Source organism: Microtus pennsylvanicus, chromosome 11 (assembly GCF_037038515.1).
Source record: "Microtus pennsylvanicus isolate mMicPen1 chromosome 11, mMicPen1.hap1, whole genome shotgun sequence".
NCBI lineage: Eukaryota > Metazoa > Chordata > Mammalia > Rodentia > Cricetidae > Microtus > Microtus pennsylvanicus.
In genome coordinates, this window is record NC_134589.1 from 23,384,831 (window position 1) to 23,411,713 (window position 26,883).

General features: G+C 45.3%; 1 protein-coding gene and 1 non-coding gene across 5 annotated transcripts in view; one reads left to right on the forward strand and one right to left on the reverse strand.

Annotated features, from left to right (window-relative positions):
* Wipf2 (WAS/WASL interacting protein family member 2) overlaps positions 1 to 26,883 on the reverse strand; it is a 32,772-nt gene that overhangs the window by 4,907 nt on the left and 982 nt on the right. For 2 of the 4 annotated variants that reach the window (XM_075990803.1, XM_075990804.1), the window contains exons 2-7: positions 14,826 to 15,005; positions 9,614 to 9,745; positions 8,209 to 8,341; positions 7,419 to 7,535; positions 5,654 to 6,310; positions 2,134 to 2,343 (exon numbers count right to left, since the gene is read on the reverse strand). In XM_075990803.1, coding sequence (XP_075846918.1) covers positions 2,134 to 2,343; positions 5,654 to 6,310; positions 7,419 to 7,535; positions 8,209 to 8,341; positions 9,614 to 9,676 — 1,180 coding nt within the window. In that variant the 5' untranslated portion in view covers positions 9,677 to 9,745; positions 14,826 to 15,005. The remainder of the gene's footprint in view (positions 1 to 2,133; positions 2,344 to 5,653; positions 6,311 to 7,418; positions 7,536 to 8,208; positions 8,342 to 9,613; positions 9,746 to 14,825; positions 15,006 to 26,883) is intronic. The other 2 variants (XM_075990805.1, XM_075990806.1) reach the window with 2 other exon arrangements.
* LOC142832004 (U6 spliceosomal RNA) lies at positions 22,216 to 22,323 on the forward strand. The gene has a single exon (XR_012907103.1). It is a non-coding gene; the product is annotated as a U6 spliceosomal RNA (small nuclear RNA).

The window sequence follows — 26,883 nt, forward strand, 5'->3', positions numbered from 1 at the left end:
TGGCCCATTGTGGGTGGTGCTATCCCTGGACTGTGATCCTGGGTTCTATAAGAAAGCAGGCTAAGCAAGTCATGGGGAGCACCTCTCCATGGCCTTTGCATCAGCTCCTGCCTCCAGGTGTCTGCCCTGTTCCTGTCTTGCCTTCCTTCAGTGGTGAGTTGCAATATGAAAGTGTAAGCCAAATAAACCCTTTCCTCCCCAACCTGCTTTTTCGTCATGGTGTTTCATCACAGCAATAGAAACCCAAACCAAAACAAATTATTATTGTTGTTATTATTATTAGACAGGGGTTTTCTGTATAGCCCTAGCTATCGTGGAACTAACTCTGTTGACCAGGCTGGCTTTAAACTCACAAAAATCCACCTGTCTCTGCCTCCCAAGTGCTGGGATTAAAGGCATGCACCACCATTGTCAAGCTATTATTATTTTTGTTCATTTTGAGACAGGGTCTCACTATGTAGCCTTGGCTAACTTGGAACTATGAGACCAGCATGGTCTCATACACACAGAGATCTGCTCGACTCTGCCTTCGAAGTGCTAGGATCAAGGTGAATGCCACACGACCAGAACCAGTACCTTCCCTTCTAAAATTCTGAATGTAAAGGAGTCAAAGGCTGACTCTACATCTTTCCACCAAAATTCAGACTCTTTGGGAAAGGAGCACAAGTATGTGTGCAAGCAGAAACAAGAAGCTCCAGAAACAAGGTGGGCTTACAAGAAGCTCCAGAAACAAGGTGGGCTTACAAGACTGTTGCTACGGGAAACAAACTGAATTAAATTTAAGGAGTGGTAGTCATTAACCTCAAATGTCTCTCTAGCTAGCAAGAGTTTTAACGGAAAACTTCCTTTCAGCCTTGGTTATCCTATAGTGCTCTGCAACACAGCTCAGTCAGCCATGTCTAGCTCCGATCCTGCTCCCTACAACCTCATCCTAAGAGTCAAACGTCTTACGTCTTATGGGCACGGCACGATCACACCTCAAGAGGTCCTTTTTCTACTCAAAGCTTTTTTTGTTTAGATAGGGTCTTACTATGTACTACAGACAGGTTTTGAATTTAAGATTCTCCTGCACCAGCTAAACTACAGACACACGCCACCGTGCCTCACTACATTCAGAGGTTTCTGCAATAAGGATGTACGCTCAAAGCAAAACTCTTGTGCAACTGTTAAGAACAGGCTGGACTGTGTTGGGGGTAGTGATGGAAGAGCAACCCTGAAGAACTTAGCGTGTTAATGCTTTCAAGAGATATCATGGTCTACACCACGCATCTTCAAAAGAGTACAACTTATGGCTCTATTCTAGACTGTGAGGTGAATTCTCTTAAGTAGAGATCTCAACATTTATAAGCTTGGAAAACATGATCCAATACGCGCCTGTTCTAGTCAATTTCCTGCTTCTCTACATAATAACAGTGGGGTCCAAATAAATAAAATGATGTCCTCAAAAAAATACAGCTGGTTTGTCACTGGCCTCTGTATGTTTTGTTTTTGTAGTGCTGGGGTTCAAACTAAGGGCCTCTGTCAGCTAAGCTTGTTTGGCTTTTCGTGCTGTTTCTGTACTGTGGGATTAAGCCCAGGACTTGTACACACTGGCTAATGCTGTACCACTGAGCTTCACCCTAAGCCTCTTGAGTTTTTAAGTAACCAGGAAGGAACTCCCCTCCTTGAACACATAATTCTAGGATATATGAGAATAAAGAGAACAGTCGCTGATGGGAAGCTTCATCAGTGATTCTTGTGGGGACCTGAGAGTAGCTTTAGAATCAGTATGAACCCTGACGACTTGATTTCAATCTGTTCATGTATGGAAAGAATGCCAATGGATCGGAAGCACAAGTCAGAGGAAAAGTCAGGAGGGAGCTGCTGTGAACAAGACTGCTGCTCTGGCCTATTCTCCATCTACAGGAGCCATCTGGCACCAGTGAGTCGGTCAAGTCACCACCAGAACTATGAGACAAAGTCACTATTAGCTAGGCGGTGGTGGCGAACACCACCCAGCATTTAGGAGGCAGAGGCAGGCGGATCTCTGAGTTTGAGGCCTGCCTGGTCTACAGAGTGAGTTCCAGGACAGCCAGGCCTACACAGTAAAACCCTATCTTGACACAACAAACAAACAAATCACTGACAACTTACCCAAGAAGGAACGGACAGTGGTGATGGAGTCTCTATGGCCATTCCTCAGGGGTGGTGGTGGAGGAGGGGGTGGTCCAGCTGGTGTCCTTGAGGGTGGAGGTGGGGGTTTTCCTCTGCTCGGAGGCTCTGACCCATGCATTCGATAAGGTGGTGGGGGAGGAGGAGCATCCCTGGCACCATTTCGGACCGTGGGTAGAGGGGGTGGAGGAGCTGCAATTAAAATACAAAGCAGTTGGCTTGTGTTGGAACTGGCAAAGAAAAGAAGGGCTTGAGAGACATAAGCTAGAGAAAGCAGCCGGGGGGGGGGGGGCTAGTGAGGGAGCAAATGTGAGAAATGCACAATGATACAGAAGTACAGGAATGCTGTAATGAAATTCATTGTTTTATATACCAACTATAAAATAAAAACCATAGAATGCCAGGTAACGGTGGCACACACCTTTACAGCACTCAGGAGGCAGAGGCAGGTGGAACTCTTGAGTTTGAGGCCAGTCTGGTCTACAGAGTTTCCAGGAGAGCCAGGACTAGACAGAGAAACACTGTCTCGAAAAACAAAATAAAGCAAACAAATCATAGAAAATAAAAGAGAGATGGGGTGGCTGCTGCTCCTCCTCTGTTCCCTCCCTCTGTCATTGTTTGTTTAGTTTTGGTCTGTTGGGTGTTTTTGTTTTTTTGTAACAAAACAAGGCTTCTGTGTGTAGCCTCAGCTGTCCTAGAACTTACTCTGTGGACAAGGCTGGTTTGGAACTTGCTGCTTTCTGCTCAGCCTCCAACAGAAACAAACATGTATTATCATATAATATTGTTATAATGTGATTTAATAGAAGTAAGTCCATGAATTACTTAGATGCCCTTTACATAAAACAAGTTCAACAGCACACTACACGACAAACAAACTCAAGAGAATCAGAGAAATTTGCCCCATGTTATACAACAGATACAGCCACTCCTCAAGACTGTGGGCTGCTCAGAACTCCTGCTCTGGGTACTGAGCGGGCAGCAAGATGAGGCCTCCCCTTGGCCCATGCTCGCGGCTACCGGACACAATACAACTCATAGTATATGAAAAGCAAGAAATCTGCAGAATTGACACTACTTACCTCAGTTTTATTTTCTCTGCTTTTATTACCGAATGGGATTAGAAAGAGGATTGTTCACATTAAGAGTCTTTTAAGGGGGCTGAAGAGATGGCTCAGTGGTAAAGGGCACTGGCTGTTCTTCCAGAGGACCTGGGTTCAATTCCCACCCACATGGCAGCTCACAACTGTCTATAACTCCAGTTCCGGGGGATCTGATACCCTCACACAGATATACATGCAGGCAAAACAGCAATGCACATGAAATAGAGATTTAAAAAAAAATGTGGCTTAAAAAAAAAAGTCTTTTAAAATCTACAAGTTAAAAACTTTTTATTTTTTAGATTTATTTATGTGCATCGTGTTTGCCTGCATGTGTGTATGAGCCATATGCATGCCTCATGCCATCAGAGGTCAGCAAAAGAGTATTCCAGAGTACCCCTGGGACTGGGTGCAGAGAACTGACCTGGGTCCTCTGACAGAGCAGTCATTGTCTCTCCAGCTGTCCCCCACCTGATGTGTGCATTTTTTCCCTTTAAACCTGAACTTTACAGAATCCTGGGCTATCTTATGGCTGGTTATAGGCAGGGAAATACCATGTCATCAATATTATCAGGTTGTTGTCTGGGGTGCCCTCTAAAAGACTGTTACTGAAGCCGACTGTGGTGGTGTATCTCTTTAATCCTATTACTTGAGAGGCAGAGGCAAGCAGATCTCTGTGAGTTTGGGGCCAGCTTGGTTTACAGAATGAGTTTCAGGACAGCCAGGGCTGTTACACCTATAAACCCTGCCTTAAAAAACTAAAAAAGTGCTACTGGGAGCACAAATTTACAGGAAACATAATTTGTATTTATTTTTATTTGTGCATGTGTGTGCCTGCATGCCTGTATGTGTGCCATGTGTGCACAAGCGCCCATGGAGGCCAGAGGAGGACATCAGATCCCCTGGAGCTGGAGTTACAGGAGGTTGTGAGCTGCTGTGATATGGGCTGGGAGCCAAGTCCAGGTCCACAGGAAAAGCAGCAGTGCTTTGGCAACCGTTCTATTTGTATATGGACACACTCAACCAGGCCTTCACCAAGGTTCCTATATACTGCTTTCTTAAACGTTCTTTTCTGGTTTTGGTCACACACGGTCTCCCTACATTGCCCAGGCTGACCTCAAACTCCAGTGGCTCAAGCCAGCCTCTGCTTCAGCCTCCAACATAGCTGGCATCCATTCCTAATTTGTGAACCTACCCCAATTTGCTTCCTCAAGGCTGCACAGAGGGTCCCTTGATGTTCAGTCCACAGCCAGTTCTCAGTGTCCAACTGGCCTTTCTGCAGCACTGCACAGAGGACCACTTCCTTTATCCTGCTCCTTTTCCATCACTCTACCAAGTTCATTTTTCCTGTTTTGTTTTTTGTGTTTAATTTTTATTATTTTATATGTATGGGTGTTTTGCTTACATACATATCTGTACACCATGTGTGCCTGATGCCCTCAGAGACCATAAGAAAGCATCATATATCTTGAAATTGACACTACAGACAGTTGTGAGCCAATGTGTGGGAGCTAAGAAACCAACCCAGGTGCTCTGGAAGACCAGTTAGCGCTCATAACCATTGAGCCATCTCTCCAGCCACCAGGCATGTGTTTGTTGTTGTTGTTTTTCATAACAGGGTTTCTCTGTGTAACACAGTCCTAGCTGTTGTGGACTCGCTTTGTAGACTAGGCTAGCTTTGAACTTAGAGATCCACCTGCCTCCCAAGTGCAAGATTAAAGGTGTGCCACATTACGCCCGGCTAGAATGTGGTTTTGTTGTTGTTTTTTAATTTTATATAAGATTTATTTAGAGCCAAGTGTGTTAGTGCATACCTTTGATCCCAGCATTCTGCAGGCAGAAGCAGATGGATCTCTATGAGTTCAAGGCTAATGTGTTCTACATACCAAGTTCCAGGCCAATCAAAGGTATATATGGAGACCTTGTCTCGAAAACAAAATAATTCACTTGGAATGGGACGAGGTCAGCTCCAAATCTTCCCAGAGTCCTACACATTATCCCGGAAGACTTGGCTTTACCACTTTCCCTCTTGCCAGCTCCCGACTCATTCCAGTCCTTCTGCAATGGCCTCCCTGCTGTCCGGAGTGATGACTGTTTCGATTTCAGATCCTTCACACTGGCACCACACAGGGTAAGCCTCGTCTCACTCTACTCTCCTCTAGTTCAAATACCAGCATCCTTTCCCTGGTTTGTATTTCTCTAAAACATACTACATACCATGTTTATAGATTTATATATTTACTAGGTTGTGCACAACAAGTTTTTTAATCTTTCCCCTAACAATTACCAACACATCAAGGGCTCCCAATAACCCAGGTGAATACATGACTCTTACTCTAATTACTGAAGAGATGCTCTTAGAAAAAGCAAAGAGAAAAGAGAAAAGGCTTCCAAACACTTACCTGCTCCCCTACTAGGAGGGTCTCGGGCTGGGGGAGGTGGCCTGTTACTCAACAAGAAGGGGGAGGCAGAGGTGGGTGGAGGAGGTGCAAGGCCTCTGACTGGCCCTGGTGTCTTCCTATGCAAAGAATTGTGTCTTTGTGGCAGCTCAGGGGCTGACTCATTAGTGGGACTTGAGGGTCCATTGGGGACCCCAGGAGGCTGGCGGTAAGGCGGTGGGGGAGGAGCCAGAGACTGGCCACTTGGTCCGGTTCTGATATTCACAGGGGAAGGAGGTGGTTTTACAGGGGGTGGAGCAGGATGTCCTTCTCGACTCGGGTGCAGCCTCTGTCCAGGTGTTGGAGGCAACGGTTTCTCCCTGTTGTAGGCCTGAGCTTTGCTGCTGTGCACAGGCAGAGGAGTAGGGGGCGCATTGGCACGGCGCCCTGGAGGTGGTGGGGGAGGAGCAGATGAGCTGTGTTTCATTCCTGTACCGCTAGTGGTATTGGGACGAGAGAGGTCAGGTAAAGAGGGTCTCTGCGTCCGAGGCAGTTCTGGGAGGGAGGCTCGGCTGCTGTCAGTATCATCTTGAGGACGCCCACTGGCTGTAGACACTGGAGGCCTCGGAGCAGCAGCTCGAGAACTGGGGACTTGTAGGGCTGGCTTAGCAGCTAGAGTATCTACAAACAACAGAACACTGTGTTAACAGTTACATGCACATCGGTCAGGCCTCTGGTTGACCCAGCCTCCTCAGTGCACCTTGCACAACAGCTGAGAAAGTACCAGCAAAGTTCTTGGGTCTGTTTGCTTTCCTGTGGCCCGTGCTCAGAGCCTCAAGCATGCAAAATACTTGCCTTACTGCTGAGCCACATCGCTAGCCCTAGCTCTGAGTTTTAATCAGGTTTCAGATTCAGAGTCTCTTGACACAAAATGAACATATTTGAATTGAATTACATTCATTTATTTTACCCCCCCCTTTTTTAGGGGGGCGTATTTATGTACCCCTGGCTGCCCTGGAACTTGCTCTGTAGACCAGGCTGGCCTCAAACACACAGAGACTCACCTGTCTCTGCCTCCTGAGTGTGCACCACCATGCTGGCTTGTCGTTCTGTTTCTGGCTTATTTCACTCAACACAAAGTCCTCTAGGCCTGTCCATGTTGTCACAAATAACATTGATTTCTTTTGCAGGGCCAAATAGTAATCTATTCTCTGTGTGTATACCTTTGTGTGTGTGTGAATATTCTGAATGTAGTTATTTATGTATTTAGAGATTAGGTCTCATGTAACCTAGATTGGCCTCAGACTCAGAAAGTAGTCAAGGATGAACTTGAATGTCTGAGATTCTCCTGCCTCCACCTCCCAAGTTCTGGGATTACACGTATACCACCTAGCTTGGTTTATGCAGTGCTAGGAACTAAACTCAGGTCTTCACACACACTAGCCAAGTCTTCAACTCATTGAGCTACAACCCAGCACTTAAAATCTTTTTTGTTTCTTTAAGGCAGGCTCTCAACTCTTGCGGTTCAGTCTGAACTCAAACTTGTGATTTTCCTGCCTCAACCCTGCAGGTGGGACTGAAGTCACATGCTACAACAGCATCTCCATTTTCTTTACCTAAGTTAAACACATTTTTATTTAACTCTCAGCTTTGCTTTACTGGGCAACTATGCTTGTCTCTTCTTCCTCCCACCTTCAACCTCAGTTTTCAACCTAAGATAGCACGCTTGGAGCAAGTCAAAAAAACAAACACTGTTGGGAGCTAGCCCAAGAGATAACTTCTCAGATACCTGAAGCATCCTTGGCTCCCACAGGTCGCAGCTTGGGCACTCCTCCTTGAAAGAGACCTCCCTTGGGTTGCAAAGCAGCAGCTCCAGGGCCATAGCCACCACCACTCCCTTTGGGCTCTGGAAGGCAGAGGTGAGGTTTCATTTCACATGCTCTGAGCTGCTGACCAAGTCAAGCCTGAGAAGAAACGATTCCTCTATCTAGGCTCTAATTACAAACGTACCAATCTTACTTTTGCCTCTCTATCAAGAAGCGGCAGCAAGAGTAGCAGCGCTACCACTAAACACACAACCCAAGGGCGCCAGGCCTTGCCGCTGCACACCTTCATGCAAGGGTTATCACAAAAAACAAGCAAACTAAAAGGACAAAGGGAAGGAGGAGCCATTTTTATTTAGGGAGAAGGAGAACAACTCGATTAAAATAGACAAGCTCAACAGTTCTCTGGGTCCTCTTCCCCACATTGGGGGCGGGGGAGACAAGGAAGTGTGAACAAACGTTCCTGAGGCCTACAAGAATGGACTTGTACAGCAATTGTAAAATCATCCTTGGTTTCAGCCAGGAAGCCTCTAGGAATGTGGTGGTCTCCTGAGAACAGCCACAGATGGGCCCTAACAAACACTATCATCAGCAGGGGAGGACTTTAACCCTGAGAAGAGCTGAGGAGAACTTTCCTAACGTTCAACTCCACAGCTGGAAGGAAAGTCCAGATATCCAGGACACCACTTTCCTCCTGGAGAGACTACAATACGTGCGATGCCCAGAAGTCTTCTAATCCTCGGACCCCCGACTCACTCTCAATGACAGGAGCACTCCGGTCATTAATGTTGGTCACCTTCTTCAGTTTGGTCCCTTTGCAAATATCTTGTAAGAGGGCTCCTCGATTCCTCTGCTCATCTCTACTGAGTTTGGGCTGCTCTGTGTTTGCCTGGAGGAAGAAGGAAATGGTAACTTTACCCTAAGAGCTCCTTTTATCTCAAGCTTGGCATAAATGACTTAAGCCAAGGGATTCTGTAAGATGCCACAACACAGAAATGAGACTAACCTACTTGTAAGACAGGTAACTTAGGAAGAAACACTAGCTCCAACTCCATGAGTCCAAATCTCCATTTGGAATGAAGCAGGACAGGGAACAAAACACGTCGGTGTGATCCTCAGAGGACCTCTCAGAAGTCCAAACTAGTTGAGGCACAGGCTTGTGTGTTCTCTATCTCCTTACACTGCCTGCTATTAAGTGTGTCTCCTAAGTAGCCTCAAGAATCCAGAATGCAGCTGAGCAATTGCTCAGGCCTACACTCCGGAAGGCGTGCAGAAGGCAAAGGAAAAAGGATCACACTGCAAGGTAGAGGCCAGTCTGACCTACATAGCAAGCTACTGGCCAGCCACACAGCAAGATCCTGTCTCAAAATGCTAGGGAAAAGTCTTTAAAGGTCAAATATATACAAAAGTTATAGATGGTATTAAAAATGATTAGTGGACATGGTTATCTCTTATCTGTAACCCCAGCAATTGGGGTAATGAGACAAGAAGACCTAAAGTTTAAGGCCAGCAAGGTCAGCCTGGACTACATAGCAAGATCCTGTTACAAACAAAACCAAACAAACCACAAGGGGGTAGGTGCTGGAGAGGTGGTTCCATCCTCAAGAGCATTTACTGCTCTTTCAGAGGATGCAGGTTCAGTCCCCAGCACCCATTTCTGGCCATACAGCTGCTTGGAACTCTAGTTCCAGAGGATCCCAGAGCCCTCTCCTGCCTCCTGTGGTCTGAGGCATGCATGTGGTGCACATACATACATGCAGGCTACATGTAAAGTAAATATAAAAGAAATTAAAAAAACAACAGAGGGCTGGAGAGATGGCTCAGAGGTTAAGAACACTGGCTGATCTTCAGGAGGTCCTGAGTTCAATTCCCAGCAACCACATGGTGGCTCACAACCATCTGTAATGAGATCTGGTACCCTCTTCTGGCCTGCAGGCATACAAGGAGGCTGAACACTGTGTACTCAATAAATAAATAAATCTTTTAAAAAAATTTAAAAAAAAACAGAGCTACAGAGCAAGCTCAGAGTGAAAGAGTGGTTAGGTAAGAAAATTTACAAGTTTTAAACAAAGAGGACTGAAAAGAAAAAGAACAAAACAGTATGAGAAGCCTACCAATTTACTTAAAGGTTTGAAGACAACCTAGTGGAGAGATTACGTACCTGATTAAAAGTGGGAGGTGGGGGAGGACCAGGTGGGGGCGGGGGAGGAGGCGGAATTGGCATCCTTGCCCTGCTCCCAGTTGGCACCGTTCTCTCTCCGTCTTTATTTGTAGCTTTAGGTCATTCATATACCTGTAAACAAAATCAAATTCAGAACAACAGCTTTATAATTAGAGGCTCTGCGTGCCCAGGAGGTCGAGAGGATTGGACAGGGACAGAGACCCTGAGCACTTCATCCCTACATAAACACTCTGTCAAACACCACCTTACAGTCTCCTTTATATATTATTCTTGGTGGAAGTGGGAATCAAACCCAAGTCCTCAAAGGTGCTAAGCATGGGCCTCATCACTGATTTCTACTCCCACACCAACTAAAAACAAACAACAACAAAAAACACTTTATATCTTAGAAGTTCTAGGTTCACAGCAAAACTGAGCAAGAAGTACTACAAGTTTCCATGCATGCATCTCACTGTGCTGAAGTGTGATTAACAAACAGTTCAGGCATGTACCTACACCACAGTGTGATTGGTGGATCAGGCACTAAGAATATGTCTGACTCTTTAAGAAGCTGCCAAACTTCTTCAAAAGTTGCTCTACCCACTTAGGATTTGCACCAGCAACAAAGAACTTCTGTTGCTCCGCATCTCTGCCACACTTGGCGCTGTCAGTTGGGAGTTCGGCCACTCAATGTCTGTTTAGGTCCTTTTGACTTTGGGGGTGATGGTGCTCCCCAGCGCTAAGGTATGCTAAGTCCACATTCTACCAGTGAGCCATTCATAACCCTAGCCTTTTCATTTTACTGTTGGGCTCAAGAACTCTGTCTCTAGTGAAATATTTTCTTCCAGTTTGTGGCCTGCCTTCTCAATCTCTCCCTCCCTCCCTCCCTCCCTCCCTCTCTCTCTCTCTCTCTCTCTCTCTCTCTCTCTCTCTCTCTCCCTCCCTCCCTCCAGCCTTTTAAGAACATAAAATCATTCTCAGTTTGTGAGGCATTCAAGAACAAACTGTAGACTAGACTTGACTCATAGGCCACAGTTCACCTGTACCTGGCAATAGTCACACCCACGGGACTTGATTAGAGAATAAATACCACATGAGAAACTGCCTGCTGACTTGGTCACACAATACCTAAGCGTTTGAAACCTACAGCTGTCTGCCCACTGCAGTCTGCTTCACTTCACACAGAACTGAAACGAGGGAACTGACTGACGGAGGACACTGAACTGGCTGAAGATATAACCAGAGCTCAAAAACACCAAGTCCTCCAAGGCTTGGTCCCGAGAAAATCTCCTTTCTTGATCTCTAAAAATGAAAGCCAAAATAGCACTGGCACCATGAATGCAAACTCACAGATAGGAAAGATATAATAATATAAAAGGCTGGAGAGATGGCTAAGCAGTTAGAGGCACTTGTGACTCTTGCAGCTCCCACCCCAGGTTGTTCACAACAGCCTGGAACTCCAGTTTCAGGAATTCAATGCCTTCTTCTAGCCTCACAGGTTCCACACACATGCGGCACAAAGACATACAGAAACAAAAGTAAAAATAAGTCTTTTAAAAAAAAGTAAAATAAAGTCCATTTGTCAGTCCACAGAGGAACTGCCTCTAAACAGAGTAACTAATGTGATTAGGGCACAAGGAGATTCTCAGTAGCCCACAGTACATATGGGAGGCCATGTGTATCAAGCCAGTCACAGGACGGCTTAGCTCTGAACTCCTTACAGGGATATTCATAATTCACTGTTAATAAGAAGTCATTTTAATAGTCTTTCAATGTCCTGGAGTGAAGGAAGGAAAGAGGAGAGATCCAAAGACCAAGAACAGCTGCAGGAGAGCAGAACTGATCAGAAGTTGACTGGAAATCTCCAATCCCAACTCCTGCCTGTGTGATGTCCAACAGACTAGCTGCTTCACAGAGATGTCTGGACAGGGAGTTCTCATGGAGGACGACACCTACACTCACTTCAAAACCAAGTGGTGGGGTGATGAGATGGCATTTGCCTCCAAACCTGACAACCTGAGTTCAATCCTTAGGGCCAACACAGCTTAGGGAAAAAAAAAAAAAGGCTCCAACAAGTTGTCTTCTGACTCACACACATCCCAGGAGGGGCTTCGGAGATAGCTAGTAATATGTGACAAATTCAGTCCCCAGAACCAATATTTAAAAAGCTGGGTATTAGCCAGGCAGTAATGGTGCACACCTTTGATCCCAGCACTTGGGAGGCAGAGGCAGTCAGATCTCTGAGTTCGAGGCCAGCCTGGTTTACAGAACAAGTTCCAGGACAGCCAGGGCAACATAGAGAAACCCTGTCTCAAAAAGATAGATAGATAGATAGATAGATAGATAGATAGATAGATAGATAGATAGATAGATAGATAGATAGATAGATAGATAGATAGATAGATAGATTAGATAGATAGATAGATAGATAGATAGATAGATAGATAGATAGATAGATAGATAGATAGATAGATAGAGCTGGTGTGGTGGCACACTTATAAATCTGGTGCTAAGGAGACAAGACAGAAGGAACCAGCCTAGGCATTGACAAGTTCTAGGCCAGTGAGAGACTCTGTCTCTACATAAGGTGGACAGCATTCTTAAGAAAGGACATTCAGGGTTGGAGAAATGGCTCAGTGGTTAAGAGCATTGCCTGCTCTTCCAAAGGTCCTGAGTTCAATTCCCAGCAACCACATGGTAGCTCACAACCATCTGTAATGAGGTCTGGTGCCCTCTTCAGGCATGTACGTAGACAGAATATTGTATACAAAATAAATAAATAATTTTTTTTTTTTAAAAAAAAGGACATTCAAATTGTCCTTCCACAAGTACAAATACACATATGTGTACACACACACACACACACACACACACACACTCATGTGCACGCGCACACACGCACACAGAGTTTTAGCCCCTCTCCAAAGGAAATACCAATTCATTTCTGGTCTCAAAGTTGAGCGCGACAATCTCCCTTTACTCGAGATCTAATCCTTTGGTCGTATTTTTATCAAAATACACTAGGAGGAGCGATGTCCCGGCCACCTGAGAAGCTGAGGGAGGAAAATCGCCTAAACCCAGGAGGTCAAGACCAACCTGGGCAAAACAGGACCCTGTCTCATTCAATGCCCCTGAACAAATGCTCAGCTTCACTAAAATATTAATCAAAAATAGTAAATTTTCATAAATCAAATCCCTATCATCAGGGACAAGCATAAATTTAAAATAAATTGAAGGGGCCGGGCGATGGTGGCGCACGCCTTTAATCCCAGCACTTGGGAGGCAGAGGCAGGCGGATCTCTGTGAGTTCGAGACCAGCCTGGTCTACAGAGCTAGTTCCAGGACAGGCTCCAAAGCCACAGAGAAACCCTGTCTCGAAAAACCAAAAAAAAAAAAAAAAAAAAAAAAAAAAAAAAAAACATAAAATAAATTGAAGGGGTCATTCTCCAAATCCAGAAGTGTCCCTCTCTGGCCAACATCAACACCGCTGAAGAAGCCTGAACGAAGCAACAGCTTCCCCCGCTTCAAGGCCAAACAGAATTACATCAGCTCACTAATTCCACAGATACTACACAACTTCTTACTTCCAGGACAATGGATAACCAGGCACTACTTATAAGCCTTCTAGGGTTAAAAGTCACCACGTGGAATGTGCCTGCCTGTCTACCTGCCCTTTAAGATTGCTCCTAAAAAACAATCAAGGTCTGATATGGTGGTGCATGACTTTAAACTTAGCTCTCATGTAGAGTCAGATTTCTAAGTTTGAGGCCAGCATGCCCTGCACAGGAAATTTAGGCCAGCCAGGGCTGTATCGTGAAACCAAGTTTCAAAATAGCCCAAAAGAACAACAACACAACAACAATAAAGTTGGGAAATCAGGAGTCCTTAGCACAGTGGTGTAATGGCATCCAGTCCCCAGGACGAAGAACCTCGATACAGGAAGAGTAGGAGCGGCCCGCCTACTCTCTCCAGGAGACTACCCAACAACAGGAACCAAACTGGTTCCCGGACTTACTTGAGAACTGATGTCCACACGGAATCAACCACATACATCCTGTGTTCTAGCTCAGATTGGAGACAGCTCCCACTAAGGCAGTTCTACTGTTTGTCTCTAAAATACAGCGAATCAGGCAGAGCGCCTTTCATGCCATTCTGCACTATATAGTCATATAGTGCAGAGCTCTCCTCTCTCAAGAGCAGGTGCCAGTTCTTTTCTGAAGGTCAGATCAGTCAAATGTCTGGAAATGCCGGGCAGTGGTGGTGCACACCTTTAATCCCAGCACTCGGGAGGCAGACACAGGAGATCTCTAAATTCAAGGCCAGCCTGGATTACAGAGCTAGTTCCAGGACAACCAGGGTTTACAGAGAAACCCTGTCTCAAAAGGAAAAAAAAAGAAAAAAAAATCCCAAGGTGATTTCATGAAAGGAATCCCCCCCGCAACTATAGTCAATTTTTTATCATATAAATTTAACTGTATAGCAAGCCTAATTGGCCCAGAAAGAAGATAAAAATCAAATAGTTATCATAAATATTTAAACTAAAAGCCTTAGGTCGTCTTAACACAGACACGTATGGGCAGTTTTTTTTTTAGTATTTATTTATTATGTATACAATGTTCTGTCTGTGTATGCCTGCAGACCAGAAGAAGGCATCAGACCTCATTACAGATGGTTATGAGCCACCATGTGGTTGCTGGGAAGAATTCAGGACCTTTGGAAGAGCAGGCAATGCTCCTAACCGCTGAGCCATCTCTCCTGCCCCCTGGCAGTTTTTTTTTTTTTTTTTTTTGGTTTTTCGAGACAGGGTTTCTCTGTGGTTTTGGAGCCTGTCCTGGAACTAGCTTTTGTAGACCAGGCTGGTCTCGAACTCACAGAGATCCGCCTGCTTCTGCCTCCCAAGTGCTGGATTAAAGCCGTGCGCCACCACCGCCCGGCTGGCAGTTTTGTTTTTTAAAGCAAAGTTCTAGCCAGTAGTGTTGGTGCATGCCTTTGATCTCAGCGCTTAGAGACAGAGGCAGGTAGACAACTTCTAGGCCAGTCAGTGCTACCCAGTGAAGACTCTGCCTCAAAAAAAAAAAACCAAAACAATGGATGGAAGGATGGATGGATGGATGGATGGATGGATGGATGGATGGATGGATGGATTAGCAGTCTCAAATATATGGGGCTGACTCTGAACTCGATGTAGACAATGATGACCCTGAGTTCTTACCTCTCCTGCCTTTGCCTCCTGAGTGCTGAGATTACAGGTACACACCACAGCTGGCTCCTTTACTGCAGGACAGTGGCTCTCCAGAGTATAAGAAGCACGATAGCTGACATGCAGCACACCTGTAACCCCTGCACGTGGGAGGAAGAGGGAGATGGCTGGGTAGACGATAGCAAACCTTACCTAAAACCAAAACAAAACAGATACAGCTCAATCAACCAGTTGTTTTTTTTCCCCATAAGGAGCTTTCTCTTCTTCCCCTGGATTATTTTTTAAACTCCAAAATGTAAATGCAGGTGTCTACTTATTTTCTATGTCTAAATATTAGGTTATTTCTAGATAAAGGAAAGTCCAGAAGATAAGACTTATCTAAAAGGATGATAAACAAGGAGACATCCATATTCACATTCAATTAAACAACCACAGTGCAAAGAATGGCTTCATGATAATGAAGACTAGAGACAACTAATGCAAGAGAAACTGTAAATTAAATGTCTGAACAGCACCCCAAACACATCAGGAGTGACCTCACTAAACCCCTCCAGCCCTACCACACTCCGCTCCTCAAAGCAAAGGGACAATCCAGTTCTGCAACAGAGAAACACAAAATACAATATTAACTGCAGTAAATCAGTGGTAGTTAAAACAGCCAGTGGAGAAGCACGAGACAGTCACACTTTTTGTTCAATAGTAGTTTTTCAACTTTGTTTATCCAAACTGTTCAAACATAACTTGTAAAAGCATTTTGGAAAGAGTCTAGGATGGAATGAGCCCAGATTTCTCAGCAGGTAAAAGTACTTGCCACAAAAGCCTGACAACCTGAGTTCAAGCCCCGGAACCCACTGTGGGAAAAGGGAATTGACTCGCAAAAGTTGCCCTCTGGGCTCCACATGTATGCCTGCACTTGCACACACTGCACACACACACAAAATCTTAATATTGAAATTTTAGAAAACCCAAGGCTGTGTGCATACTCTACCACTGAGCCCAGCAGTAGAGTATGCACACAGCCTTGGGTTTATTCCTCAGCAGAAAATAAAATACATAAAACATAGAGCTGTTTCTATAAAGCTACCCATCAGAAGATGTAAACGCACCCAATGCCAGAGTCAACGTGGCTAACTAACAGACACAGGGATATCCAAGAACTGGTCACTACGGTGGTACACTCGGCCTCCACAACCTTAACAAGTACTACACAGCTCCTGACCTCCAGGCAATTGACAGCATCCAAGGAATAGCCAGCTGCAAATATATTTCCAGCTGATTTGTTGACTAGCAGTAAAGGACAGAGCGGTTCTTTTATCAGTCTGTGAATCTATCATATAGATGGAAGACGCAAATGTGCCCTTCATATGGTCATGGTTAAAAACAAACCTCAAAGCCAGGTTTGGTGGCACATGTCTACAATCCTAGCACTTGGGAGGTGAAGGCAGAAGGACTGGGAACTTGAGACCCTGTCTCCAAAACCAAAAAATCCAACTTCAAAATCTCAGTGCATTGTCATCTCCAAAAAGATGTGGAAACCCAAGGCAGATGATTTACATGTGTTCCATTTCACCAGAGACATTAGCACGGTCCTGAATTTTACAGTTAAATGACAGAGTAGCTCAATGTTCATAATTAATATTTCCTCCCCACCCACATCTCCCAGCAACCAGGGCGCTTAGATATATTGGCAAGAAAAATGGAGTCATACAGCTAAAATTTATTACCATCAGTCAGCTTTACAACTAGGGAGGGTCTAGATTTAGGAGACTGACTTTGCTCCTTTACTAAAGAATTACCTGAATAAATTCCTCAAGTCGGGGGGAGCACTCTTGGGAAGAAAGGAGTTCGTCAGCTAAAAGACACATATTCTAATTTAGAAATCCAGCCCAAAAGACCAAAACTAAGCAGATTGAAACCATCTGAATATAAAGGAAATACCAGGGAAAGCCCTAGTTTTCCCCAGAGATGTAAGGGGTACCAATGTTTACAGAGAGCTCTTCTTGAGCAGGGTTTCTGAGCTCACCTGTACTAAGTCACATTTAGGATATCTGTTAAATAAAGAAACTCAAGCTGGCCATGGTGGAGCATGCCTTTAATTCCAGCACTCAGGAGACAGAGGCAGGTGGATCTCTGTGAGTTCAAGGCCAGCCTGGTCTACAAAAGCTAGTTCCAGGACAGGCTCCAAAGCTACAGAGAAACCCTGTCTCGAAAAACCAAAGATGAGACAACAACCTGGGCATGGCTGCCTGGGAGGTGAAGGCAGGTGGAGCGGAAGTTCAAGGTCTTCCTCAGCTACAAAGAAAAATTGAGGCCAGCCTGGGTTACATAGCGACTGTCACCCCATTTACTCATTGTGTGTGTGTTCCACAGTGTAGGTATGGGGGTCCGAGTGTATTTGCCATAGGTGCACTCTGAGGTCAGAGGATAATTGGGGAGTCAGGGCTCTCCCCCTGTGCAGGCTCTGGGCACTGGGCTCAGACTGTCAGTTTTGGCAGTGAGTGCATTTGCCCACCGAACCAGCTCACCAGTCACTGCTTCCAGCATTTTTAGTTTAGTTTTCGTTTTTTATTTTTAATTACGTGTGTATTTGTGACCATGTTTTAAGAAGAAAGGGTATAAACAACTACCTCATAAGAATAATGGCTAAAAGCATACTGCCACTGGGGTGGGGTGACATCCAGAGCCATCTGTCGCCAAGGACCATGTTACTGCAGCTGAGGTGTGTGCTGAAGTCCACGTCCTGTATTGCTACCAAAGGTCACATAGAGGCCCAACCACAGTCTGAACCATTCCTGCCTGAGTGGCCATTCCTTCCACCCAGAGCCAGGATGCCATCCAGGCCCAAGATGCTGCTGAGGGCCATGTCTGGGTCTGCATTGATGTCTGTGGCCTGTGTCACCTCAGGAGGCCTTAGGAACCATGCGAGATGAAATCAGAGGGCCAGGTTGAGCCGGCCATGCCCTTTGATGGCCCTGGGAAAGCTGGCCTTGTCTCTTGCTGGACATTAAGCAAGAGAGCTGGCCCTTGCACTTCCACCCCTCACCACACGGGAGGCTGAACCAACCACAAGGGCATGCATGTAGGGGAGCTGACTCTGTCCCTTCTCCTGAGGGGTGGCCCCAGTAGCCTGGACTGATCAGCTCGGCTACCACCCAGGCCCACCCTAGCATCTACTCCATCTAGGACCTGCAGGAGTGTGTGAAGGGACTGGTCCTGTGGAATGATACCCACAGGATCTCCAAGACTTGGGGTGGCCACAGGATGTCCTAGAGGCGTTCTGGTGAGGAGCCAGTGATGGTGGTGTACCAGAAACCAGAGGCCTTGAACCAGACAAGTGACTCACTGCATTGAATATTAAGTAAAGCTAATGGGACAAAGGGGTATACTGCATGATACACCAAAGTCCCATTGCTACCAGGACCAATGAAGAGAAGGAGAGGTGGGAAAGAAGGAGAAGCAAGAGATTTTTGTTGTTGCTTTTGTTTTGTTTGGGGGGTGTTGTTTTTGCTTTTGCCTGCTTGCTTACTTGGTTTTGTTTTCTTTTGTGATGGAGCATGGCAGGGTGAGGGGAGGATATGGGGGGACGGGACCGTGAGGTAAGCAGAACCAGGGTTCATGATGTGAAACTCCCAGAGAGTGAATAAAGAAGTTAAATTTTTAAAAAAGAAAAAGAATAAAGGCCAAAAATCCCAGCACTTGGGAGGCAGAGTCAGGCAGATCTCTGAGTTTGAGGTCTGCCTGATCTTCAGAGCAAGTCTTGGGACAGCTAGGGCTACACAGAGAAAGCCAATGTTAGATCTGTCACCAAACCAAATAAATAGAGTAAAAAAGCTTACTTCCCACCAAAACCTGTGAAAGCCAGCAAAGTGTCACCGCAGGTAAAGGTGCTTGCCCCTCAACCCCAACAACCTACGTCTGATTCCTGGAACCCAAGAATGGTGGAAGAAACCACTTCGTAAAGATGGCCTCCAACCCCTACACACGCACCACAGCTCATCACCAGCAGTGCTCACCAACAGGAAAGAAAAATTAAATGGACGTTAGCACCTGTGTCTCCTGTAAATCTCTAATGGAGTCAGGCTACCAATGGTGACCTGGATCTGTGCCACAGTCTGGGTGTAACCACAGGGTAATCAGTGACCTCAGCACTCACTCTATCAGAGGCCAAATATGTGAGCAACCTCCAGCACACTAAAGGAAATCATGACCAAACTGGGTGTAGTGACACACAACCGTAGTCCCAAGTATTCAGGAGACTGAAACAGGAAATGGCTTAGGCCTAGAAATTTGAAGCCAGCATAGATAACATTAGGACTTATTTTTTTAAATAAATTTTTGTTTGTTTGTTTTTGTTTTTCAAGACAGGGTTTCATTGTGTAGCCCTAGCTGTCCTAGGACTCATTCTAAAGAGCAGGCTGGGGCTGGAGAGATGGTTCAGTGGTTAAGAGCACTGGCTGCTCTTCCACAGGTCCTGAGTTCAATTCCCAGCAACCACATGGTGGTTCACAACCATCTGTAATGAGATCTGGCACCCTCCTCTGGCATGTGGGCATAAAAGGAGGCAGAATGTTGTATACATAATAAATAAATAAATCTTTAAAAAAAAAAAAGAACAGGCTGGCCTCGAACTCACAGAGATCCACCTGCCTCTGCCTCCCAAGTGCTGGGATTAAAGGTGTGTTCCACCCCTGCCTGGTACTGTTTTTTTTTATTATTATTATTATTTTAATAGTAACATTACACTGAAAACAAGATCCAGAGGTCAAGGCCAGCCAAAACTTGGGGGAAAAAATCTATTACAAACAAGCAAGTCAAGGCGGGCGGTGGTGGCGCACGCCTTTAATCCCAGCACTCGGGAGGCAGAGGCAGGTGGATCTCTGTGAGTTCAAGGCCAGCCTGGTCTACAAGAGCTAGTTCCAGGACAGGAACCAAAAGCTACGGAGAAACCCTGTCTCGAAAAAATCAAAAAACAAAACAAAACAAACAAGCAAGTTAGACACCTCGTCACTGACTGGCAAACAGTACTGGCACAGTAAACTAGCCATATCATACCTAGCTGCCCATCTCCATCAGAGCTTCCTTCATGTGCATATCCTAAACACAAAGCAGAAAAGCACATACAGAGAAATGAAGACAACCCGATGACAGACTCCACAAGAAAAGGCCTGAACGAGCCGGGCGGTGGTGGCGCACGCTTTTAATCCTAGCACTCGGGAGGCAGAGGCAGGCAGATCTCTGTGAGTTCGAGGCCAGCCTGGTCTACAAGAGCTAGTTCCAGGACAGGAACCAAAAGCTACGGAGAAACCCTGTCTCGAAAAATAAAAAAAAAAAAAGAAAAGAAAAGAAAAGGCCTGAATGAAACTTAAGCAGATGCTCCATGAAACACTGATCAGACTTCACACACAGAGAGGTGTCATGCCTCATTTCAAACAGAATGTATTAAGTTTCAACTCACCACAGACACTCTAATAACAGCGCTGTGACATTCCTTGTTGAAGTCTCTTCTCTCACATTCTAATACCCTTGAGCCACCAGAAATGCAGACACTTTGCGTTGAAATGCTAGAAAAACTCGCACATTGTCATTCCTTGATCACCAGGGATAGGCTGCTAAATCAAGTCTACTTGAAGTTATGAAAGCAGGGCAAGCTGATCCAATTACATAAGAAAAGTGCTCAATCAAACAGGACCATCTGGGCTTTGAATGTGGAACTTCTGAGCAAAAGTCAGCACACTAGTAAATACAATGTCTCAGGTAAAAATCCTTTCATACTCGGGCATGACAGCCTCCCCTCAGGGGACTCATTCGCTTGCTGGCCCAGCAAAACTTATGTGTCCTGTGCAGACACATGACCCAAATGACCAGATGACAGAACACTATTCACAGCAGTTCATAAGAACATCTGGATTCTCTCCTCGGCCCCAGGAAGACTCCCAAAGCTGTCATAACGCCCTACAAGTACAGATCCTTTGTCTCCTCAATAGCAAACTAACAAGCCCATCATCCCCCATAACCTAAAGACTGTGCCCCAGTAATCTGAAAACCTAACCCTGCCAACCAGGGTTAATTTACAAGACAGGGGTGGGGGAATGGGGGTGGGGGAAGGGAGACTAAAGGGACAGGCTTCATTAAGGGAAATTCTGATGGAAAACGAGATCCAAACATTATGATGCAGACAACTTCAGCATCCACAGCAGCAAAGTAGCACATAGAAGGTTACCTGGAAGTATCCTGACATTGAGTTCAAAATTCTCGGAAGCAGCAGTTGGGGTACAGCTCAGAGGCAGAGACTGGGCTAGCCTGCTTGAGGCCCTGAACATGAACTAGTGAGCTAATTGGAGTACCTACCTGATCTTCCAGGAAAGCCCACATCCTCTAGCCTCTGGCCTCTCCACTTCTCACCAGGCACCAGCTCTGAGAACCTTCTTTCCTCAAAACAAACTCCTTCCCTAGGACCGTCCCCTCAGTCAGCCTTTTCTTCCTCCCTCAGTTCCTCCATGGTCCCCCCTAACTGCCTGGGCTCCCCAACAGCTACCTGCACAAGGACCACCGGCAACATTAACCAGTTCTTTAGTGGAGGTCCTTTCCACTAGAGCACAACTGTCGCAAGGCAAAGACTCCGTCAATTTGTTCTCAGCTCTATCCCTTTCCACTAGACCACAACTGTTGCAAGGCAAAGAGACTCAGTCAATTTGTTCTCGGCTCTATCTCTACCATGCAGCACAGCGCTGGCACACTAAGGGAAACTCCTTATTTTCCATGAGCTTCAAAATTACTTCAAATGAAAACATGTTTTTAAAAAAAAAAACTGAGCATAGCGGCACACACTTAAAGGCCAGCCTGGCCGGGCAGTGGTGGCACATGCCTTTAATCCCAGCAGAGGCAGAGGCAGGAGGATTTCTGTGAGTTCGAGGCCTACAAAGCGAGTTCCAAGATAGCCAAAACTAAACAGTGAAACCCTGTCTTGAAAAACCAAAAACCAAAAGGACCAAACAAAAAGGTCAGCCTGAGCTACAAGACCCTGCCTTAAGAAAACAAAACAAGGGGCTAGAGAGACAGTCCCACTGTTAAGAGTACTTGCTGTCTTTACACACGACCCAATTCAATTCCAGCTTCCCCACTGGCCAGCTCACAACCACCTGTAGCTCCAGCTGGACAGACTCTGACAACCTCTTCAGTCCTCCACAGGCATGTGTGAGCAACCATGCACACACATGCAGTTTATTTTTAATAGCTAAGGGCTGAGCTATAGTTCAGTTGGTAGAAAAACTCTAAGTTGTGGTAATGTTTGGGAGCTTAGTTTATAAAAGACAGAAAAGTCTGAATCTGTATCAGGACAGAGCAAATCTATTTATCACTAATGGGGAATAATGACCAAAACAGATTCAAAAACAAAAGACGCATGCTCGATCTGGCAGCACATATGCTAAAAATTGGAGCAATACAGAGAAGATCAGCATTGCCCCTGCACAAAAATGACATGCGAATTTGTGAAGTAGTCCATGTGTTAAAAAACAAGAAAAAACAACAAAAGATGTAGTAGTATTAACAGTGTGTGCTACACTGGTTTTAAAAACTGTGGCCTCGGGCTGCAGAGATGGCTTAGCCATTGAGAGCACACACTGCTCTTGCAAGAAGACCTGAATTGGATTCCCAGCACCTACATCAGGCAGTTCACAACCCCTGTAAAGATGGAACAAGTAAACTGAGCTGACGGCAAGCCAAAAAGGTAGAGCATATTATATACTCCCACCCCAATGGTGGGAACGGGACTCAGGGCCTCCTCCTCGCACTTGTTAGGCAACTGTCCTAGAACTGAGCTACATACAGTCTATGGGTCCTGCTGTACCACTCAAGCTAACCTTCAACCCGTGCTAGCTCAAATGCAACCCTTCTGCCTTTGCCTCTGGAGTGCTGACATTGTAGGCATGAGCCAACATGCCACATAATTTATTTGTTGCCATTTGAATTTGCATTACTTATTTATTTAATTTTATTTTATGTGCATTTGTATTTTGCCATTGGTGTCAGGTCCCCTGGAACTGGAGTCACAGACAGTTGTGAACTGCCATGTGGGTGCTGGGAATTGAATCCAGGTCCTCTGGAAGAGCAGTCAGTGCTCTTAACCTCTGAGCCATCTCTCCAGACCTGTATTACTTAATTAAAATATAAATTTTATTTGTTTTTTGAACAAAGGCCTTGGACTTGAACTCCTGATTCATCTGTTTCCACCTCCTCAATACTGGGATTATAAACAAGCCTCAACACAATTTAACATATAAAATTTGCAAACACCATTTTCATCTTTATTTCTCTTTTAAAAGTTGTGTGTCACCCAAAGGTGGTGGCGCACGCCTTTAATCCCAGCACTTGGGAGGCAGAGGCAGGCGGATCTCTGAGTTTGAAAACAGCCTGGTGTACAGAGCGAGTTCTACGGCAGCCAGAGCTATTACACAGAGAAACCCTGTTTCAAAACAAAACAAAAAATTGTGTGTCACCCAAAGGTGAGTGCACACCACACATGTAAATACCCATAGTATCCAAAAGGTGCAGCTGGATCCCCTGGATCTGGAGTTAGTTGTGAGCCACATCTCAAAGTGTTAGGAACTTGGAACTCTGAAGTACTACAGAGTGAGGCCTGATCTCAAACATTTTTTGTTGTTGTTATTGTTGTTTTTTCAAGACAGGGTTTTCCAGTAGCTTTGGCACCAGTCCTGGAACTAGCTTTTTTTTTTTTTTTTTTTTTTTTGGTTTTTCGAGACAGGGTTTCTCTGTGGTTTTGGAGTCTGTCCTGGAACTAGCTCTTGTAGACCAGGCTGGTCTCGAACTCACAGAGATCCGCCTGCCTCTGCCTCCCAAGTGCTGGGATTAAAGGCGTGCGCCACCACCGCCCGGCTTTTTTCTTTTTTTTTTTTTTTTTTTTTTTCTGGAACTAGCTTTTGCTCTGTAGCCCAGGCTGGACTTGAATGTGCAGCCATCCTCAGCCTCCCAAGTGCCGGAACTACCACATCTACCTTATATTTAACATGTTTTCAATATCTTTTTTTGTTTGTTTGTTTGTTTTTTCCGAGACAGGGTTTCTCTGTAGCTTTGGAGCCTGTCCCGGAACTAGCTCTTGTAACCCAGGCTGGCCTCAAACTCACAGAGATCCACCTGCCTCTACCTCGCAAGTGCTGGGATTAAAGGCGCATGCCACGATCACCTGGCATCAATATCTTTTTTTAAATTATTATTTATTTATTGGTTTTTTGAGATGGAGTTCCTCTGTGTAACAGTCCTGGGCTGTCCTGCTCTGTAGACCAGGCTGGCCTTGAACTCAGAGATTTACCTGTCTCCAGACCTCCCAAGTCCTGGAATCGAAAGGCATGCAACATCATTGCCCAGCGACATTTTTCACTACCTTGTCATAGATAAGGCCAGTAAACACTTACTGGGACTGGGGGTGTTGTTCAGTGGTAGAGCACCTGCCTAGCACACATGAAGTCCTAGATTCAATCCCAAGCACTGATGGATATAAAAAAAAAAAGGCAAAGGAAAGGTTGATATGTTCCTAACTTCAGCCTATAAGGTTCATCAACTCAGAGATATGGGAGCGAGAACACAGAAAGCTTGAAACGCTGTTTCCTCAGTGCCCTTGCCTTGCAAAGTTAAACAAATGTAATGAATCTACAGCTAATCACCAGATAAATGAAGAATTGCCAAAACATTGAGCGAAGAATCTGCCTCTGTTTCCCATCAGAGCAGTTCCTGAGATCTACCAGTGGACTTCACTTTGATGTGGAACGCCCCATGCACTCTAATCCAAGGCCTATATCCTGCAAGAGACAGTCAGTCAACCAGAACTCTGCCAGCTTCTGCTTGGGAGCTGTGTGGAGAACAGCTAACAAGAGCTTACTTTGAGAAAGAGATCGACAGTCACACTCCTAAGAAAAGGAGTCATTTGGCAAATGGACGCATGTCGCCAAAATGTTAGTCACAGCTTCAAGGTCCCAGTTTGTATCTCTGCAACTATTCTCTGCTTTGACAGAGGCCATTCTCTGGCTAAGAAAACCAGCTCAGCTTCTGTCACCCTCCGCATTTGAAGCAGCCAAGGATCCTTTCATTTTGGTGGCATCAAGCTGTGACACGGACAGGATGCCCACTAGAAGAAGGGGGAGGGTGATTTGCCACTTTCCACTTAGGCCTAGTTGAAGCAGAACAATGGGAAAATGTGACAGGACAGGAAAAACTGAACATCATTGTGCTAAAGAAACAGGTCATTGCAATAGCCCTGAGCTTCTATAAGTTAGAGCAAAATCCTCTGAAGAACAAAGTAAAAAAGCCAGTCAGTGGTAGCACGTGCCTTTATTTATTTTTTTAAACATAATTTATTTATTTATTAATAGCTTTGGTGTGAAGATGTCAGATCTCGTGGAATTGGAGTTACCAACAGTTGTGAGCTGCCATGTGGTTGCTGAGAATTGAACCCAGGTCCTCTGGAAGAACAGCCAGTGTTCTAACCGGTAAGCTATCTCTCCAGCCCCCTAGCACATGCCTTTAACCCCACCTCGGGAGACAGAGGCAGGGAGATCTCTGAATTCAAGCCCAGCCTGGTCTACAGAGCAAGTTCCAGGACAGCCAGAGTTACACAGGGAAATTATGTCTCAAGAAAACAAACAAACAAAACAAAAACCCAGCAGCACACTATTCCACAGGTTTTTATCTCCAAATATGCGGGCACACTTCATGCCGGCAGCTCCTCCTGAAGCTGGTGTGAAGACGAGGGTTTCCTAGAACAGCCTGAACTAACAGCCCATGAACTTCAGAATTACTTGAGGGCAACAGGAATAACACACTCAAGTGTGCAGGGGAGCAGTTCAGAGGGCTAAAGTCGAGCAGGACCATGTGATGGTATTCCCTTCCAGAGAACAGGGTTACTTTTCCTAAACTCCACAGTAAAACTCAAAAGCTACCCTCTTCCAATGTCCTTCCCTCCCCTGCATCTCACCTTTGCGGCCACAGCACTATCCGGCACCCACTAGTGTAAACACCATTTCTGATATCAAGAGTGAGGCAGAAGTAAAACTGCCCAGTCTTTGGCAAATCCACATCAGACCTCAGAAAAGCCACGACTCTCAGACATACGTCTAGGCAGAACAAGTTCACTTACTAGCTAAGTGTTCAAAGCATCACAGCCTAAGCAAAGGCTAAAGCAGAATTTCCAAAGAGTGATAGTAAAGCATCTAATCCCGTCGACAAGCATGGTCTCCCCTCTGCCAAGGCCACAGGTACCGAGTGAACCAAGGCACACGGCTCACCTCTCTAAAATACTCAATACTCGGGAGCTCAGAAAATCAAACCCTGCATTCTCGAAGTCACTAATGAGTGAACTCGTTCATTTCCGACTCTAACGTCCAGATCTTCCTCCTGGTGGTCACCAACACAGTAACATAAAAATATTGACTATTAAAAATATTTAGAGATATAAGGATATTAGAAGATGAAAGATTATATGTTAAAATGCATAGAGATGCTGGGCAGTGGTGACACACATCTGTAATCCCAGCACTTGGGAGGCAGAGGCAGGCGCCTCCGTGAATTCAAGGCCAGCCTGGTCTACAGAGCAAATTCCAGTACAAACAAGGCATCACAAAGAAACCCTGTCTCAAAAAAAAAAATTAATAGCATATCTCAATCCTGTTTTTCTTTACACCACCGACTTCAAAGATCTAATTGGTTAACACAATCTTTTAGGGGAACAGATGGGACAGAGCTGTATTACAAAGGAGGAAGAGAGTCTAATGATCTGTCTCAAAAATTACATGTAAATCTGTATTTGAGGTAGAGTACTAAAGTTCTCTTCTGGTCCATAAAGAGAGAAAAGAGTAGCCAAAATCATGTAGCAATTCAGAAGACACAACTCTAAAGCAAAAGTAATAGCATGAAAAAATAGAACGGGCCCGGAGAGAGATTAATCTAGTACTATTCAAGTTGCTTTAAAAATAAGAGTTCTGGCTGGGCAATAGGCACATGCCGTTAATCCCAGCATTCGGGAGTTCGAGGCCAGCTTGGTCTACAGAGTGAGCTCCAA